The sequence below is a fragment of the Garra rufa genome, chromosome 2, assembly GCF_049309525.1.
Source record: "Garra rufa chromosome 2, GarRuf1.0, whole genome shotgun sequence".
Taxonomy (NCBI): Eukaryota; Metazoa; Chordata; class Actinopteri; order Cypriniformes; family Cyprinidae; genus Garra; species Garra rufa.
In genome coordinates this window covers 40,081,504-40,098,065 of record NC_133362.1, presented here as the reverse complement: position 1 = coordinate 40,098,065, position 16,562 = coordinate 40,081,504, and the positions used below count along the sequence as shown (strand labels likewise).

General features: G+C 39.0%; 1 protein-coding gene across 2 annotated transcripts in view; it reads left to right on the top strand.

The window, feature by feature from the left end:
- tjap1 (tight junction associated protein 1 (peripheral)) overlaps positions 1–16,341 on the top strand; it is a 168,628-nt gene extending 152,287 nt beyond the window's left edge. For both annotated transcript variants that reach the window (XM_073835197.1, XM_073835195.1), the window contains one exon: positions 13,029–16,341. In XM_073835197.1, coding sequence (XP_073691298.1) covers positions 13,029–14,465 — 1,437 coding nt within the window. In that variant the 3' untranslated portion in view covers positions 14,466–16,341. The remainder of the gene's footprint in view (positions 1–13,028) is intronic.
- The last annotated feature ends 221 nt before the right edge of the window (positions 16,342–16,562 follow it).

Genomic DNA, 16,562 nt, shown 5'->3' with positions numbered 1-16,562 from the left:
GTAGAAATGCAAACACTCCTTATGATCCAATGACAGGGATGCACATTTTGAAAGACAAGACAGTTAGACAATTAGATAAGACAGCCTATAGGATGTATTTTGAATGTCCTGTATGTCCTCAAATAACATTCTAGTCCCGTCTCGTCTTGTTAACGAAGATGTGGCAAAAATTCCACATCCGCATAGTTTTTATCATCAGATATTAGTGTTAGCTCGTCAACATCTCGTCTTAGTCACAGAAAAAAATGTTTGTTAACGAATATTTTCAATCAAAATCTTTGTAGACTAAATTAACACTGGTGTTAACACAGATGTCATAAATTAGTAGGACGTTTAGAGGCCATTGCTTTGAATGACTTCTAGTTGACCACTAGTTTCTCAGACTGCACTGGTGTGATCTTGGTCCACTCTTCTTCCACTCTCTTTCTACTCTCTTCCATAGTTTGATAACTGTAGCAGGTTTCTTAACCATAACTTTGCCACCAAGGATTTTTCAGAGATTGGGTTTTGATCAAGACTCTGGGCCAGCCATTTAATTATTTCATTGTTCTTAGCTTCAAGAAACTATTTTACTTGTTTTGCAGTGTAATGGGGGACATTGCCTTGCATGAAAATTGCAGGCTGATTGGGAGATACTTCCAGGGAAGGGAACTGCATGTTGCTGAAGGAGGTTTCTGATAAATATTTGCATTCACCCTGCCATGTAGCTAAATGTAAGAGGCCCAACTTCTGTTGCAGAAAACCTCCTCCAAACCATGACACTTCCTTCCCACCTTTCACTGATTTCTTTACTCACTAGCGGTACTTTCATACGGGGTGCTGGCGTCAATGCCTCTTGTTTACTTTGAATGGAGTGACGTCAAGCGTTGGTGAACTGAATTGTGGGTTTGTTGCATCATGTCACTGGCATTGCACACGGCAGAAGTTGAATTTTTTTTTTTACTTTTAAAGCGCCAACAAAAGCATCAGCCAATTAGATCGCCTTATGCAAATACCCTGGTGCAGATGCTAGCCAATCGTTTGATTGGCTGTTGTCACTAAAGCTTCAAACATGCCCTCAATCATGTATCGAAGCTGACGTCCCATGTGAGTGTACCATAGGACTTCAGTCTTTCTTCAGTTTGATGCTAAACAAAATGTTTTTCCATCAGACCCAAATACATTAAACTTGCTCTCATCACTAAAGTGAACTTTGGAGAAGTTATCCTCTCTCCACACAACATGCTCCTCAGAAAAGCTGAGCTTAGCCTTTTGATTCTTTCTGCTGATGAGAGGTTTGGTCACTGCAGAGTGCGCTTTCAGTCTGACTTCACGTAAACATGCCGAGACAGATCCTTACCCTGTTCAGCGCTAAAATGGTTTCTTATTATTGAGAGACTCCGCATTATCCTGTCTTCTCGTACATTTGTCTTATGTAGACGACCAGGCTTTTTGGGGGACTTGAATGAATTTATGTCATTGTAAACCTGCAATATTTGAGAAATCGCAGATTTAGAATGACCAACTTCTCTTGCAGTGGCTGAAAGGGTCATCCTATTGGCCTTTGTCTGGACAACCTCTTATCGCATGGTTTCTAGTCACCTTAGATTGCCCCCTTCATCTTGCAATCTCTGTGAAAATTGGAGGAATGCTCTCAGTTAAATAGGGTTTGTCATATTATTAAAGATTAACACCAATAACTTGGAGGTATCTGTAAGTGTTCTGTAATTTTGATCTTTTTTAATCTCATTTTACTGTGCTTCAGAATACATTTCTGAAATATGCTTTCAAAACTGCCCTTTTAACTCTGTTTGGATAACTTCAAAAAGGACTAAGCAGTGACTTTGAAATTTAGAAAATTACGGGTTGTTTTCTAATTTCGATCTCCACTGTTTTTAAAAATTTTAGTTTTGTAAAGACATTAATTCACAGGCACAATTAGTATTTGTAACCCTGGACTATTTCCATTGATGTGTGGTTTGTTAGGATAGGACCATATTTGGCCAAGATACAACTAATTGAAAATCTGGAATCTGAGGGTGCAAACAAATCTAAATTAAGTTTAGATATATGTATGGTAGGAAATTCACAAAATATCGTCATGGAGCATGATCTTTACTTAATATCCTAATGATTTTTTGCATAAAAGAAATCAATAATTTTGACCCATACAATGTATTGTTGGCTATTGCCACAAATATACCTGTGCTACTTATAACTGATTTTGTGATCCAGGGTCACATTTTTTGTTTTTAAACTAATTCAAATATTTAAGTGGGACCCCATGTTTTGAACATCATGAGAAATTCAGTTACGTTTGCCCAAACTTTAATTTTATGCAGAGAAAGATGGCATTAAATCTACTTGCCATATTGGTTGAGTGAGTGAGTGAGTGTGGGCGCAGGATCTTCCTTCTTGGCAGCAATTATTTCACAAAGGATCTTTCTTCATCCTTTTTTAATTTATTGAATTGACAGCAGTGACTAATCTCTAGAATTATGATCTCTCTAGGAGAACTAGAGTGATGGAGTGAGTTGACTGGAACTGTGGTATTTTTAGAAGGTATTTGATTCACTGTCCAGATTATCCTCTTGCCCTGCTCTCATGAACTCTGTAATTCATTACTTTGTAAGCAGAGACCACGGACTACAGTACAGACCAAAAGTTTGGACGCACCTTCTCATTCAAAGAGTTTTCTTTATTTTCATGACTATGAAAATTGTATTTAATTCTATAAAATATTTAATTCTATATATACTTCTGCACAACACAACTGATGGTCCCAACCCCATTTATAAGGCAAGAAATCCCACTTATTAAACCTGACAGGGCACACCTGTGAAGTGAAAACCATTTCAGGTGACTACCTCTTGAAGCTCATCAAGAGAATGCCAAGATTGTGCAAAGCAGTGACCAAAGCAAAATGTGGCTGCTTTGAAGAACCTAGAATATGACATATTTTCAGTCTTTTCACACTTTTTTGTTATGTATATAATTCCACATGTGTTAATTCATAGTTTTGATGCCTTCAGTGTGAATCTACAATTTTCATAGTCATGAAAATAAAGAAAACTTTGGTTCAAAGGTGTGTCCAAACTTTTGGTCTTTACTGTATATCTTTGGTTATTTTAAGGCTCAAAGCCATTACCTGTTTTCATCCTCTTATACTGCTAAAATAAAGCCACTGTTATAAAGCATCCACATGTGAAGCATCATTTGGAAAATTCTCCAAATGAATGTCAACCCAATCTGCACTGGAAGTGCATATGCATCAAACGGGCCACTTGTGTATTCTATCACAGCTTTAGAAGTGCTTTGAGAACTTGAGAGCCATTATGCTTTAGTCCAGTGCTGGGAAATGGAGAGTTATTATAGCGGCTCTCGTGTAGCAATTCTCTATCTTTAGCTAAAGATGGAAATTATGCACAGTAATTGGCATGCAGTTTTTGACTGTTACGTGTAGGTCACTGCAAAAATCAGAAGAATTGCAGCTTCTCTTTGTTAGGGGAGTTTAGAAAGATGATGACTAGCATTCCACTAGCTGAAGGAGATGCTGGTAGACCTAAACAAAATACAGATAATTATGGTTATGCAAGTGCTTCTGCAATATTGTGTATGGGCCATTCTACAGAACTGGTTCAAAGTCAGAGTTGGAAACATCCTGGAAAATCTTTTTTCCACAAATTTTGTATGTATCCAAATGTAATAATATCCAAGGTACACATTTCTATTTCTCATATTGCATTTTCAGAAAGTTCTGGAATATTTGTCTTCTCCCCAAATATGTCATTACCGAAACAGTAATATATAATTTATTAAGAAGGGTTATATTGACCTATTAAGATTTTGCTTACATCTTCCTTGTAAATATATATTTTTCTATTTTTATTTTTTAAGTTTTAGAGGTAAATCAATAACTCTTAGACTTTTAACTATATTTCAAGTGTGATTTGCGAGATTTGTTGTATTTTGAATCCAATTTCTTTTTGTAAAAGGCAAAAGGTTGATCATACTGATTTCAAAGTTAAGGATTCATTAGTTTGAATATACATTGAATCGAACACTATCATAACATCTTAGTTGATAATTCAGTATACTTTATTTTTGACAAAACATCCCATGTTTTGCTCATAACGGCACATTTTTTGTAGTGACAGTAATGTTTTGGTAGCGACCACATCACATTACATAATTTTAACACTACTAAAACATACTAAAATGCTAAAACTCTGCATAAATGTACTACGATTTTGGTAAATAAAAGACTATTCAATTATGACATGTTTCGGTCATGACTGTTACGGTAGTGTCAATTTTATGGGATAACACCCCAAAAAACAAAGATGTCACTACTGAAACGTCAGCAAATGTTTCGGTCGTGACTGTTTCGGTAGTGACAATTTTTAGATACTTTTGAACCTAGTTTAAAGATGCTAATCAGCACATGGTTAGCTAGCACAGTTCTGAACAGTTGTACACATATAAAACCTAAATGTTATGAAATAACCCCCAAAAAAGTGTTTAATTATAGAAAAATGGTGTTCGGTAGTGACATTTTTATAGTTTTTTTTTTTTTTTTTTTTTACTTCAAACTTGGTTGTGGGGCAGCAGTTTGCACCAATTTTATAGAATGGCCCATATATATAAGCAGCTAAGCTTGTATATACTCTCACATAGTCAGACTTTTTCTTACAGGATAAAGTCCAGTTCAGTGTCTGATTGAAGCCCAAAGTATATTTCAGTTTTTATATGTATGCTACGGTGTGTTGTACATAACTTTGAAAAAGACATTTTTAGCAGTTATATCATCTGAAGAGAAATAGCTTTGATACTGGACAAAGATTCAACTTTCTAGTGTGCATGTGTCAGACGCCTGTGTTCACACACTATTGAATGGAGTCTACTTTAAAAGGTTCTGTGTTTGGCTGTATGCAAACGTTAAGTGCTCGCATTAGAAATGAAGTATACTTTACCAGCCACATTTTATGTAATGATAAAGGGCAGGTAAGAATGAAATTGGATATAACCTTGAAAGCACAATAGTGCAAACAGGTGATGAAGGATGTGTGGTATTACTTACGTTCTAGTGCATTTATACATCAGATTTTCATTGAACGGTCCGTAAAGATATCTGAGCTGTCCTCATTGTCTGTGGGAGAAAGAAGTCTTGTTTTGCGTACCGTGGTGGTCGGAGTATTCAGCATAGGCTTACTGTAAATGCTTGCCTCTAAGTACATTTCTGCAAAACTGGAAAAAAAACGTATCTATATGTTCAAAACACTGCAGGCACTAGAGGCGGTAAAACTCCATACAACTCTTATTCCTTTTCACACAAAGTATGATTTACAAGTATTTACAGTTTTGATTAATAAAGCATTATTTTCACACAGTTACTTGGAGAATATTATGCTATGTCTTCAAAACTATTTTAACATTCTGCATGATTTATAAACTGGTACTTCTGAATGTTGTCATCACATATACAGCTTCATATGCATGAGTTTTCTAATTCAGTAGGTTTGCTCAGTAGCTCACCCGATACGGCATTGCACTTAAGTGATGAAGAGCTCAGTACGAACCCTGTGAAACTACAGTGTGACAAAACAGCTCAAATCTGCATAAGAAAGTTAAAATAGCATGGCTGCATTGACAAATGTGTTTTATATCACTTTTGCCTTTGTTAACACTATCGGGTAGGTTAAGGGTTGGGTTTGGTGTAGGGAATGTTTCCAACATGATAGAGCATTAACCTTTAGCGACACTCCCCGGATATTTGAATTCTGAAAAAATGATTTGAAGAAATTATCAGTCTATAATTTTAATGGTAGGTTTATTTTAACAGTGAGAGACAGAATAACAAAAAAATCCACAAAAACACATTTCAAAAAAGTTATATATTGATTTGCATTTTAATGAGTGAAATAAGTATTCGACCCCTTCGCAAAACATGACTTAATACTTGGTGGCAAAACCCTTGTTGGCAATCACAGAGGTCAGACATTACTTGTAGCTGGCCACCAGGTTTGCACACATCTCAGGAGGGATTTTGTCCCTATCCTCTTTGCAGATCCTCTCCAAGTCATTAAGTTTTCGAGGCTGACGTTTGGCTACTCAAACCTTCATCTCCCTCCACAGATTTTCTATGGGATTAAGGTCTGGAGCAGGAGTTCTCAACTCTGGCCCTCGAGGTCCATTTTCCTGCAGAGTTTAGCTCCAACCCTAATCAAACACACGTGAATAAGCTAATCAAGCTCTTCATCATTACTAGAAAGTTACGGGCAGGTGAGTTTGATCAAGGTTGGAGGTGAACTCTGCAGGAAAGTGGACCTCGAGGGCCAGAGTTGAGAACCTTTGGTCTGGAGACTGGCTAGGCCACCTCAGGACCTTAATGTGCTTCTTCTTGAGTCACTCCTTTGTTGCCTTGGCTGTGTGTTTTGGGTCATTGTCATGCTGGAATACCCTTCCATGACCCATTTTCAATGCCGTGGCTGAGGGAAGGAGGTACCCACCCAAGATTTAATGGTACAATGCAGTGCAGTTGTCCTGTTCCCTTAGCGGAAAAACACCCCCAAAGTATAATGTTTCCACCTCTATTTTTGACGGTGGGGATGGTGATCTTGGGGTCATAGGCAGCATTCCTCCTCTAAACACGGCGAGTTGAGTTGATGCCAAAGAGCTTGATTTTGGTCTCATCTGACCACAACACTTTCACCCAGTTCCCCTCTGAATCATTCAGATGTTCATTGGCAAACTTCAGATGGGCCCGTACATGTGCTTTCTTGAGCAGGAGGACCTTGCAGGCGCTGCAGGATTTTAGTCCTTCACGGAGTAGTGTGTTACCAATTGTTTTCTCGGTGACTATGGACCCAGCTGCCTTGAGATCATTGACAAGATATTCCTGTGTAGTTCTGGGCTGATTCCTCAGCGTTCTCATGATCATTGAAATTCCACGAGGTGAGATCTTGCATGGAGCCCCAGACCGAGGGAGATTTGACCGATGTTGGTTTTTACCGATACCGATAGCTAGGTAGGACCACACTGGCCGATACCGATTAATTAAGCGATAGTTTTTGAAAATGGATACTGAAAGGCAACTAAAATAGTGCTCTACTATTTTTTAAAAGTACTAAACCATACTTTGTAAATTAATACAAATATTAATATGTATTATATATTGATCATTAAAGTTATTTCATTGTTCATTAATGTTAACAAAATAAACGTCAAAATTTAACAATATATCAGTAAATGTTGAAATTAACATACTCTAACAAGGAACAACACTTCTATTCTACAGCTTTCATCAATCTTAGTTGATGTTACAAATGGGCTCATTGTAAAGGGGTGGGGATCTTTACATTTTAACAATATGTAAAATTGCAGTTTCTATGCTTTTTGTTTATATTTGGAATCTCTGTATGTACTGCAATCTTAAAATTAAGATTCAATTTAATTACATTTTATATCTAATTTATTTTGTGCAAAATTTACTTTATTTTTTAATTATATAAGCAAGCTGCTTTAACAGGCTTCAATGAATGCACAGATCTATTTCGATATATCAGATGTTTTGTCCTGCTCTGAAAACATAACTGACTGTGTGTACTGTACATCAGTTCCATATAAAAGTATTCGAAAATGCAAGTGCATTTAACCGCATCCGCAATCGAGCTTTTTAGGACGAAAAAACACAAAGAGCAAGAGAAAGTCTGTCAGTGCGCGAGTTTAGTGCATCTAATAGTACTGCATTACAAACGGCTGAAATGAAGGCATATCTAAAGTAAAACAGTGCGGGTGGAAGCACACACTCAGTGGCGCCTCCATTGGCTACCCCAACCAGAAAGAGTGGAGTTTTTTAGAATTATAATTTTATTTTATAAATTAACACGGACGTTGACAAACACAATATTAAAAGTAAATGTAATAAACTTGTATGATGTGTAGGCTGTAGAATACGCTCTCAACCCCTCCCCCTCTTCACATGAGTTGCGGCGACTTGGAGCACTCACAAGCGCAGCCGCACCGCGAAGCATACATAAATAGTTCAGTTTTGTATGCAATGGCAAAGTGATTATATTTCGTTTCGTTATTATATTAAGTTAATTTAGAAAAGCGTTTGGAGCATTTTTTGTTCGTTAAATGTAAGTTTTTGATTTTCAGCGAGTTGATCATAGCCTATGTTTGATCAATTTAGCTTCTCAAATGACCACAACTTGCCTGAAATAAAATCTTTAGATATTGAACAGTTCAAGCATATTATATATGTTAGTTTAAACGTTTAACCTATATAAATGTGCGCTGTTAGACCCATATCCAATCGTTTGTGTGGAAAGTCAAAGCTAAAGCGGGCTTACAGGACTTGGAGGCACCAGCGATCACTTGCACTGGAAACAACTTAAAATATGGCATAATTTTTGCTCATAAAGGTAAGAGTAATATATGATTCGGAGCTGTAAAGGGTCTACGTTTATTTGTGTGCACTCACAATATCAACAAAACTTTGTGAGTTTATATATAAAAAAGAAAACATAGAGGATGCGCTTCTGCCGTCTTGGTCTTGAACAGGAGCGTTTCACAATGATGAACCGACACCGAAAGCAAAATCTTTAATTAGGCTATGAAATCCTTAAAGACGTAATTCTTTAAGGCGAGTCTAATGAGGAAATGGCGTGTCAGTATCGTCAGATTTTTTTTTTTTATATATATATATTTCCTTACTATTTCCCCCGACACGTTCATGGTAATTACTTTTGCCGGTGCTTTAGGCTATTGCGTGTGCATGATCGCGCAACTCTTCAAACTGCGCTGCAGGCATGCTCGATGCTGCCCATCGGGCTCGGGCTGCACTTGTATTAAGCTTGTGTCTATTTTGATGAATATGCCGATTAAACATATATGCTTTTTTAAAATCTCATTTGAAATGAATTTGCACTCCAAATAAACATGATACTACTTGCAGTTGAATTGCAAAGCGACTTTTTTACTATTTTGCTCTATACAGAGAATAATACTGAAGTTTTGAAGCCTATAACTTAAACCAGAAATAAAGGTAAAGCCAAAAATTATTGTCTTCAGTTAGACTTAGGCATGCAAAAAAAAAATGGTTTTGTGCCACCCTAACATTTTTACTGGCCCCTTTCGGCCACCCTATGAAAAAAATCCTGGAGGCGCCACTGCACACACTGTGCAATGCGCAGGAGTCTCATAGTGTAAATTCTGTGCAATGAAGCCCGCCGCGTCTCTAGCGCGCACACGTGCAATATGCGGGGAAAACACAAGCTCATTAAATAGAGGATTGCGATGCATCGGAGAATCCATTTTTCACCCACCCTTAATGAAACCGGGCAAAAGTGCAGCACTGCGTTGCGCGGACAACTTGCAGGTATCTCACACACACACACACACACACACACACACACACACACACACACACACACACACAGGACGCGTCGTGTAGTTCAAGGGGAAGTCTAAAACAGTTTATTCAATCACCAAACGGCCAAATTTTTACTTAAAGAATAATCAAAAAAGCAGCAAAGATTAGTTTAAACAACAGATCAAACGAAAAGAGAAAGAGCGATATATATTGTTGTAGCCATTTAAGATTTTTTCTTTTTCTGTTTTACATTGTTTAAATATTATTTGTTTGTGTTTTGTTCCAGTTCAATATGTTTATTACGAAAGAAGTTTGTGTAATTTGTAAATGTCATAAAGGACATGGTATGAATTAGACGGCAATACGCCGGGAGAATTGGAGAGGGTCAGACACAATTTTTTGACCACTTCGTACGTTTTCATTTGTGGAAAATCCCTTCCTAAACGAATTTCGTTTTGTATCATTTTTATCTTAATTTTTAATACATATTTTTGTTGATCAGTTATTAAAATCAAATAAGAACAAGGAAAACTGGCATTGTGAAACGTTTCGCTTAAATGCACAATACTCAATCTTCCAGCCCAGGGTCAAGTCTTTATGAACATTAACAAAGATTTGGGACAGATATGATGTAATGTAAAACTATGAACGGCGCGCTGTGGGGCAGCAGGATTTCTGTCGGCTAAATGAACACAGTATGCTTTCTCAGGTCATGTCTTTAAATCTGCAACTTTGCTGGGTAACAATATGACCAGCTGGATATAAACCAATGCAAATATAAGGTAACAATCCTGACATTAAACATTGGTGTCGGACTTAACCTCTCATACTCCAAGACAGTGGAGCGGAGCATGAGCCACTTCAGCAAAAAACGCAACCCGAAAAAACTATCGGCAAGGATTTTTGCCGATAACCGGTAGTTCCGCCAATCAACTATCGGTGCCGATTAATCGGCAAAACCGATACATCGGTCGACCTCTAATTGACAGTTATTTTGTGTTTCTTCCATTTGCGAATAATTGCACCAACTGTTGTCGCCTTCTCACCAAGCTGCTTGGCGATGGTCTTGTAGCCCATTCCAGCCTTGTGTAGGTCTACAATCTTGTCCCTAACATTATTGGACAGCGCTTTGGTCTTGGCCATGGTGGAGAGTTTGGAATCTGATTGATTGATTGTTTCTGTGGACAGGTTTTTTTATAGAGATAACAAATTGAGATTAGGAGCACTCCCTTTAAGAGAGTAGATTTTTTTGCTATTATTCTCTCTCACTGCTAAAATAAACCTAGATTGATCATTTCTTTGTCAGTGAGCAAACATACAAAATCAGCAGGGAATCAAATATTTTTTTCTCCTCACTGTACCTCAAGCAGCATGATAAAAGCACAGCAAGCAGTTTTAGCGCCACCCTCTGGACATTTCACTTTGAAACTGCTGTGAAACGTTCAGTAAGGTACGTAATTACGGTGTTGCAGAAATTTATATTTACACATGTATTTTCATGAGCCTGGGTTGGGAGTATTGTAGCACTCTGTGTAACATCTGACTTCCCACATTAGCATGTGTTGCTGCAGTGGTCATGGGATATAAATGCACTCTGCCCCCCGGGACAATTAATTTAGGAAGCGTCATGTAGATTTCTGAGCTGGAAGGCCATGAGGGGGTCATGCTTGGAAGTGTGGTCTGGACAGATCAATTTCTCCCGTGCCCCACACTCAGAGGAAGTAAGGGCTTTGTGGGTAATTGCTGCCCCACAGGATCGTTACAACATAAAGCTGAGCGGGGCTGTGTGATCACTGATTTTCCCTGCCTTTTTTCCACAAATCAATGACTTGGCCTGGCTTCGTTAAATCGTGTCACACTACAGAATGAAATAAAGGCCTCATCACCTGCCTTTTTTCTTTTAGTCTCTCTCTCTCTTTCTCTGTCTGTCTCACCCCTCTTCAGTAGTAATCTAATTTGAGGTGAGCTTTTTACTCTTTATTCTTCTTTCCCACAACAGGGCGGGCAGACATTGGATGGTGTTAAATGAAAGGGAAAAAAACGCTATTTTCTGCTTTTCTTGATCATGACTGAGATAAGCTTCATTGGGGCAGTATGGTAGATAGGCTTCGTCGAACATCCTATTCATATCCCAGTGTCCATTGAGTGCATGTTAGCAAAATTGCACCTTGCAAGATAACTTGCAAGAAAGGATTCATCCACAAAATGTGCAAGCTACATAGATCTCAAAGCAAAAATCTTGTCCCAAGAAAAAAGGAAAGAAAGATGAAAGAAAAGATTATGAGATCATTAATTTACACTAATGTTATTCCAAACCTCTTGAAAAACTGTATGGACAATTTTATAGTATTATCCTATTCTTTCTGGAGCCTGACTTCCCCAAATATTTTTTTTATGACAGCGTGTTATAATATTGTTGATTATGATTATAATATTTTGAGAGTATATTCTAGCCTTTTGCACATGCAGATGGCCCAGATTGGGAGCAAAACCAGTTTAATAGCGAAATACAAACAATGTCTATTACAATAAAGAAACAATGTCTATTATAAGTGTTTTTCACGCTCTTTATTGTGGCGTGATGGATCGCTGTATTAGTCTCAGTTTAAGTGGCATGTGAGTCAGTCATCTTTCCGATTACAGTGAGACATTTAATTAAATTAGGCTATACAGTTTTTTTTTTTCATTCCTTCTAATGTTCCTTCATGTCTATATCATGCTATAAACTTGAAATAAAGAGGAAAAACACATTTATAATTTGTATTTCATGATAAAACTGACATAATTTGAAAGCAGAGCTGTATTATATTTAAAGCAACAATGCACAAAATTATTGCAATTACTGGGTGGCTGGCGTGCTACAAATAATGAATGGATGACGTTAAATATTATTTCTAATCATTTACTGCATTACACCGTGAATAAAACAGCTTGTGAATAGTCACTTATATACCTCAGAGAAGACAACGATATAACTTCTGTTAACAAGTTGGAGTCCACTTCAACCTTTAGAAAAATGTATTGTTGTTTTTAATTAAATACATGTGAGGAATGAAAGATCGGATGCCACCGATGTTTTTTGCGGACTAAAGAAAACGGTATAATTTAATGAAACAAATGTCTCATTGTAATCAAAAAGACAACTGAGTCAATGAATACAGCGATCTATCCCGCCACATTAAAGAGCGTGAAAAAACACATTATTGCAAGACACATTATTTGTATTACTCTATAAAACTGACATAATTTGAAAGCTGATGCTTTGTTTTATATTAAAAGTACCAAAAGCACAAAGCGTATTGCTATTATAGGGCGGCTGGCGCACTACAAATAGGCCTAATGATTGCAATTGAACATGTGAAATATTATTTCCATGCATACTGTCCCTGCGAGTATAACACATGGTTTGATTTCTGCTAATAATCCCACATATGTTCAAATAAATTCCAGTGGCATGGCAACTTCTCCCGGTGCTCCCAATCCAGACTATTTGCATGTGAAGGGCTATATTCTCAAAATATTATAACTTTAATTGCTACAATTTCATTCTCGTAATTTGTACTTAATTTGTAATGGGGCACTAAAATACTGTCGTATTTTTAAGAAATGAGCTTTACTGCAGGAAAAGTCAACCCTTGTTTGTGTTGTTTATGTTCTCTACAATGTTTTTCAGTTGCCATATGAGCTTCAGGACATGGTGAACAAGCACATGAAGAGCAGCTTGCCTGACAAGACCCAGGGCTCTCAGGGAGCTCAAGCCCAGGATCCCGACACTCTAAGCCTGACTCCCGCAGACGTAGTACCCACTTCGGTGATCGCTCGTGTTCTTGAGAAGCCGGAGCCCCTGGTGCTCAACTCAGCCCAGTCTAGCAGCAGTGCGGGTCGGCCAGTGGCTGAAGATGTGTTCGTACATGTGGACATGACGGGACCCCAAGACGACAGTGGAGGGCGTGAAAATGGGGGTCCTGCTCATGCCAGACCTCCTGCGGGAGCAGGTTCTGATCAGCAGCATGTAAACGGCATGTGTCGAAGCCAGGGCAGCCTGGACGGTCCAACGGGAGAAGACGGGGCAACCCCTTCTTTTGAGAAGTTGAATCCTTACCCAGCACCTCCACACCCAAACCCGCTGTACCCTGGCCGCAAGGTGATTGAGTTCTCCTCGGATGACAAAGTCAAGATTCCCAAGAATAGCCCACTGCCCAATTGCACCTATGCTACCCGTCAGGCCATTTCTCTTAGTCTAGTACAGAACGACGAGGAGGCAGCGGAGCGCCAGCGCACTGTGCCCAATAGCCCTGCTGTGTCAGATGGGGGTTGGCGTTCTGGGACTTCCTCATCATCTGGTGGAGGCCATGCTTCTCACCAGCGCACGCCTCCCCAGATGGATGCTACGGACACTCTGTCCAGTCATTCAAGTCCTTTTAGCAGCCCCCCTCAGCCGCCCAGCGCCTTTGCAAGCTCTGGAAGCTCCGAAGAAGACCTACTGGCCAACTGGCAGCGCATGTTTGTAGAAAAAATGGCACCGTCTTCAGAAGGCTCCCTTGTCAACCGCACGTCCTTTAGCAGCGAGATGGTCAAAGACCTCCAAAGAAGTCACAATGGAAAATCAGGGGTAGGAGCCCTGAGAGGTGCTTACTCTGATGGCGAGGAAGGATCCTCGGCCCAGAGCTGGACGGCAAGTAGAGAGTCCAGTTTGGATACAGACACCAGCAGCATGGCAGACCTCCGGGCAAAAAAGACACAATACGGTGGCGACTTCTCCCAGGAGGAGAGTGAACACCTACTAATGGCTCTTGATCCGCTCGACAACGATGGTGCTAGTGGTGACACCATGGTCACTATTGAGAGCAGTCCAGCCTCTGCCAAGCGTCAAGAGTTTGCAGAAGAAGCTGGCTCTGCTGGAAGTTCAGCTGAGGAGCGAGATATCCTACCCCAGGACTTTCCTGTCATCGGCTCGAGGGTCCTAGCTGCCCTCGAGGATTATGCAGACAAGCCCCCTCGGACTGGCTCCTCGCGACCTCTGAAGAGCCCCAAGAGGATGGGGGTTCATCACTTGCACCGCAAAGACAGCCTTACCAGAGCTCAAGAGCATGGAAACTTGCTGGACTGAGACTTCCAGGCTTATTCTTCTCTTCTTTTTTTTTCATTTTTTTGACCTTGAGTGCTCTTCGTCTTACTAGCAATCACTAGTCATAGCAGCACACAACAAGCGGAAGGGATCGGATTAGCATTGCTGCGGTTATCCCTGATCATGCTGCTGTTGATGAGGCATCGTTGTAACTCTTCTGCCCTCTCTCTGAGGCTTGGAGCTCTTTTATCTGTGGAACCTATGGTGAAGTACCGGCTGCAACTTCAGTCAGTCCGGTTTTGAGTGGACGGTGCGTCAGGGATTGTACAAGAATGTCACAGTCTGAATTAAGGTGATTCTCAGCAGTCCAAGACTTGATTCTGTCTCATTAATGAGTGGGCAACAGCAGGACATAGCCATACAATCACACTTCTGTACGAGAAAGAGTTATTCAGAGGCGACAAGATTGAGCATAATTGGGAATGATCCCTGTGGCACTGTACGGACATGGAACATCTCACATAATGGGTGTTTTGACATTTTGCTTTTGCCCTCGGGTGAGAGTTTTTTACCCAGAAAATTATATCTTTCCAGTATCCCAGTACAAGTCCTTTGTTATGGGAGATTGGGATGGCACCAAATGGCCACAGCTTCACAGATACCACTGTGTCAGGCGTTCTGCTGCTCGAAGCAGATTAAATGTAATCTATAGGACTCTCTTGTCAATTTTCAGTGCCTAACCCTTGCTCTGACAGAGGGGGCTCTCCATCACCCTTTAAAAAGAACATCTTGTTCCTTTCCAGCTTTTAGTCATCATAAAGAGGATCCTTCACCTCATGTTCAGTTACCTCTCGTTATTGATCTAGCACTGTATTTCAACACCCAACCTAAAGACAGCTTTTGTACCTTAATAATTTGAATTATAAAAAGGCTTTTGATTTTGATGTATGTTTTAATCAAGTACTTGGATATACTTCCTGATTTTCATTCTCACTTTGTTTGACTAATGGTATTTAAACCAATTATGATTTTAAGTGAATATATAGAGTTTTTTGTGTATTTATGTGTCCCATTACTTCCCATTAAGCAGTTGAGGACTTGCAAAAGTGCGCAGGTTGCTGAATCCTGTCTTGAAATGAAATGAAAAGGTATACAATCCCTTACATTTTTACATTTTAGTTGTTACACTGTAATACAAAGGCATTTTAAATATTTGATCAGTTTTTTTTTCCAAAGGTCAGTATTTAAGAGTAAAAAATACTCTACAAGTAAGGCTGAAACATTTCAATGTGTCATTGGTATTTCACGTCCTCCAATTTAGAGATGTATTAATGTGTCCCCTCGCTGCTGACGGCACAAATCGCCATTCAGAGGGCATATTAATATTTCAAAAACTATGCATATAGTACTGTGTTAAAAAACACCATGAAACGTCTAAATTGAGCTAAAAAGCAGATTTTAGCCAGACACATGCCTTTGTTAGAGTGGCACTGACAGGAACACATTTAGAGATGATTTTGTTTGTTTTTCAAACCCTGATTTCAAGAAAAGCCATGCTTTTGATCTTAACGAATGTAATCATCTTTATGTAGCATCCATTTTCCTTGGTTCCTTATTCTTTAGTTGATCGTACTGCTGTATGTATTTTAAAGGGGATGTGCATCCCGCCATCATTTGGTGTGTTTATCTGTGTGTATTTTTGTGTGCAAATCTGATTTCTCATGATGATCTGTCCAGCAGATACTTTTCTGTGCTGAGTGTTCCCGTCTTAAATTTCAGTCATTTCATTTCAAGCCTTGTTCAAATAGCATTTTAACATTTATCAGCTTTTCTCAGATGCGACGACTACGAGCATCCTCATTCTTTTGTTTTGATGACTATATTTTAGAGACGATTAAACTCTGTGTTGCCTTTTTAAGTCCTTGCTTTGTGTTCTTTTTATTTACAATAGGTTTTAGTTTGTTGACCAGTCATTATCCAGATGTCCTACCATAGATCAAGTACTTCATGCAGTATTGTACTTTAAAAATCTGAGTATTTTTTTGGACACACCATACTTTCTCTTACTGATTTGAGGCATTTGCCCTACTGGTGATACTCACGATTTTTAGGTTTCGTCTATTACTTAAAAACATATCG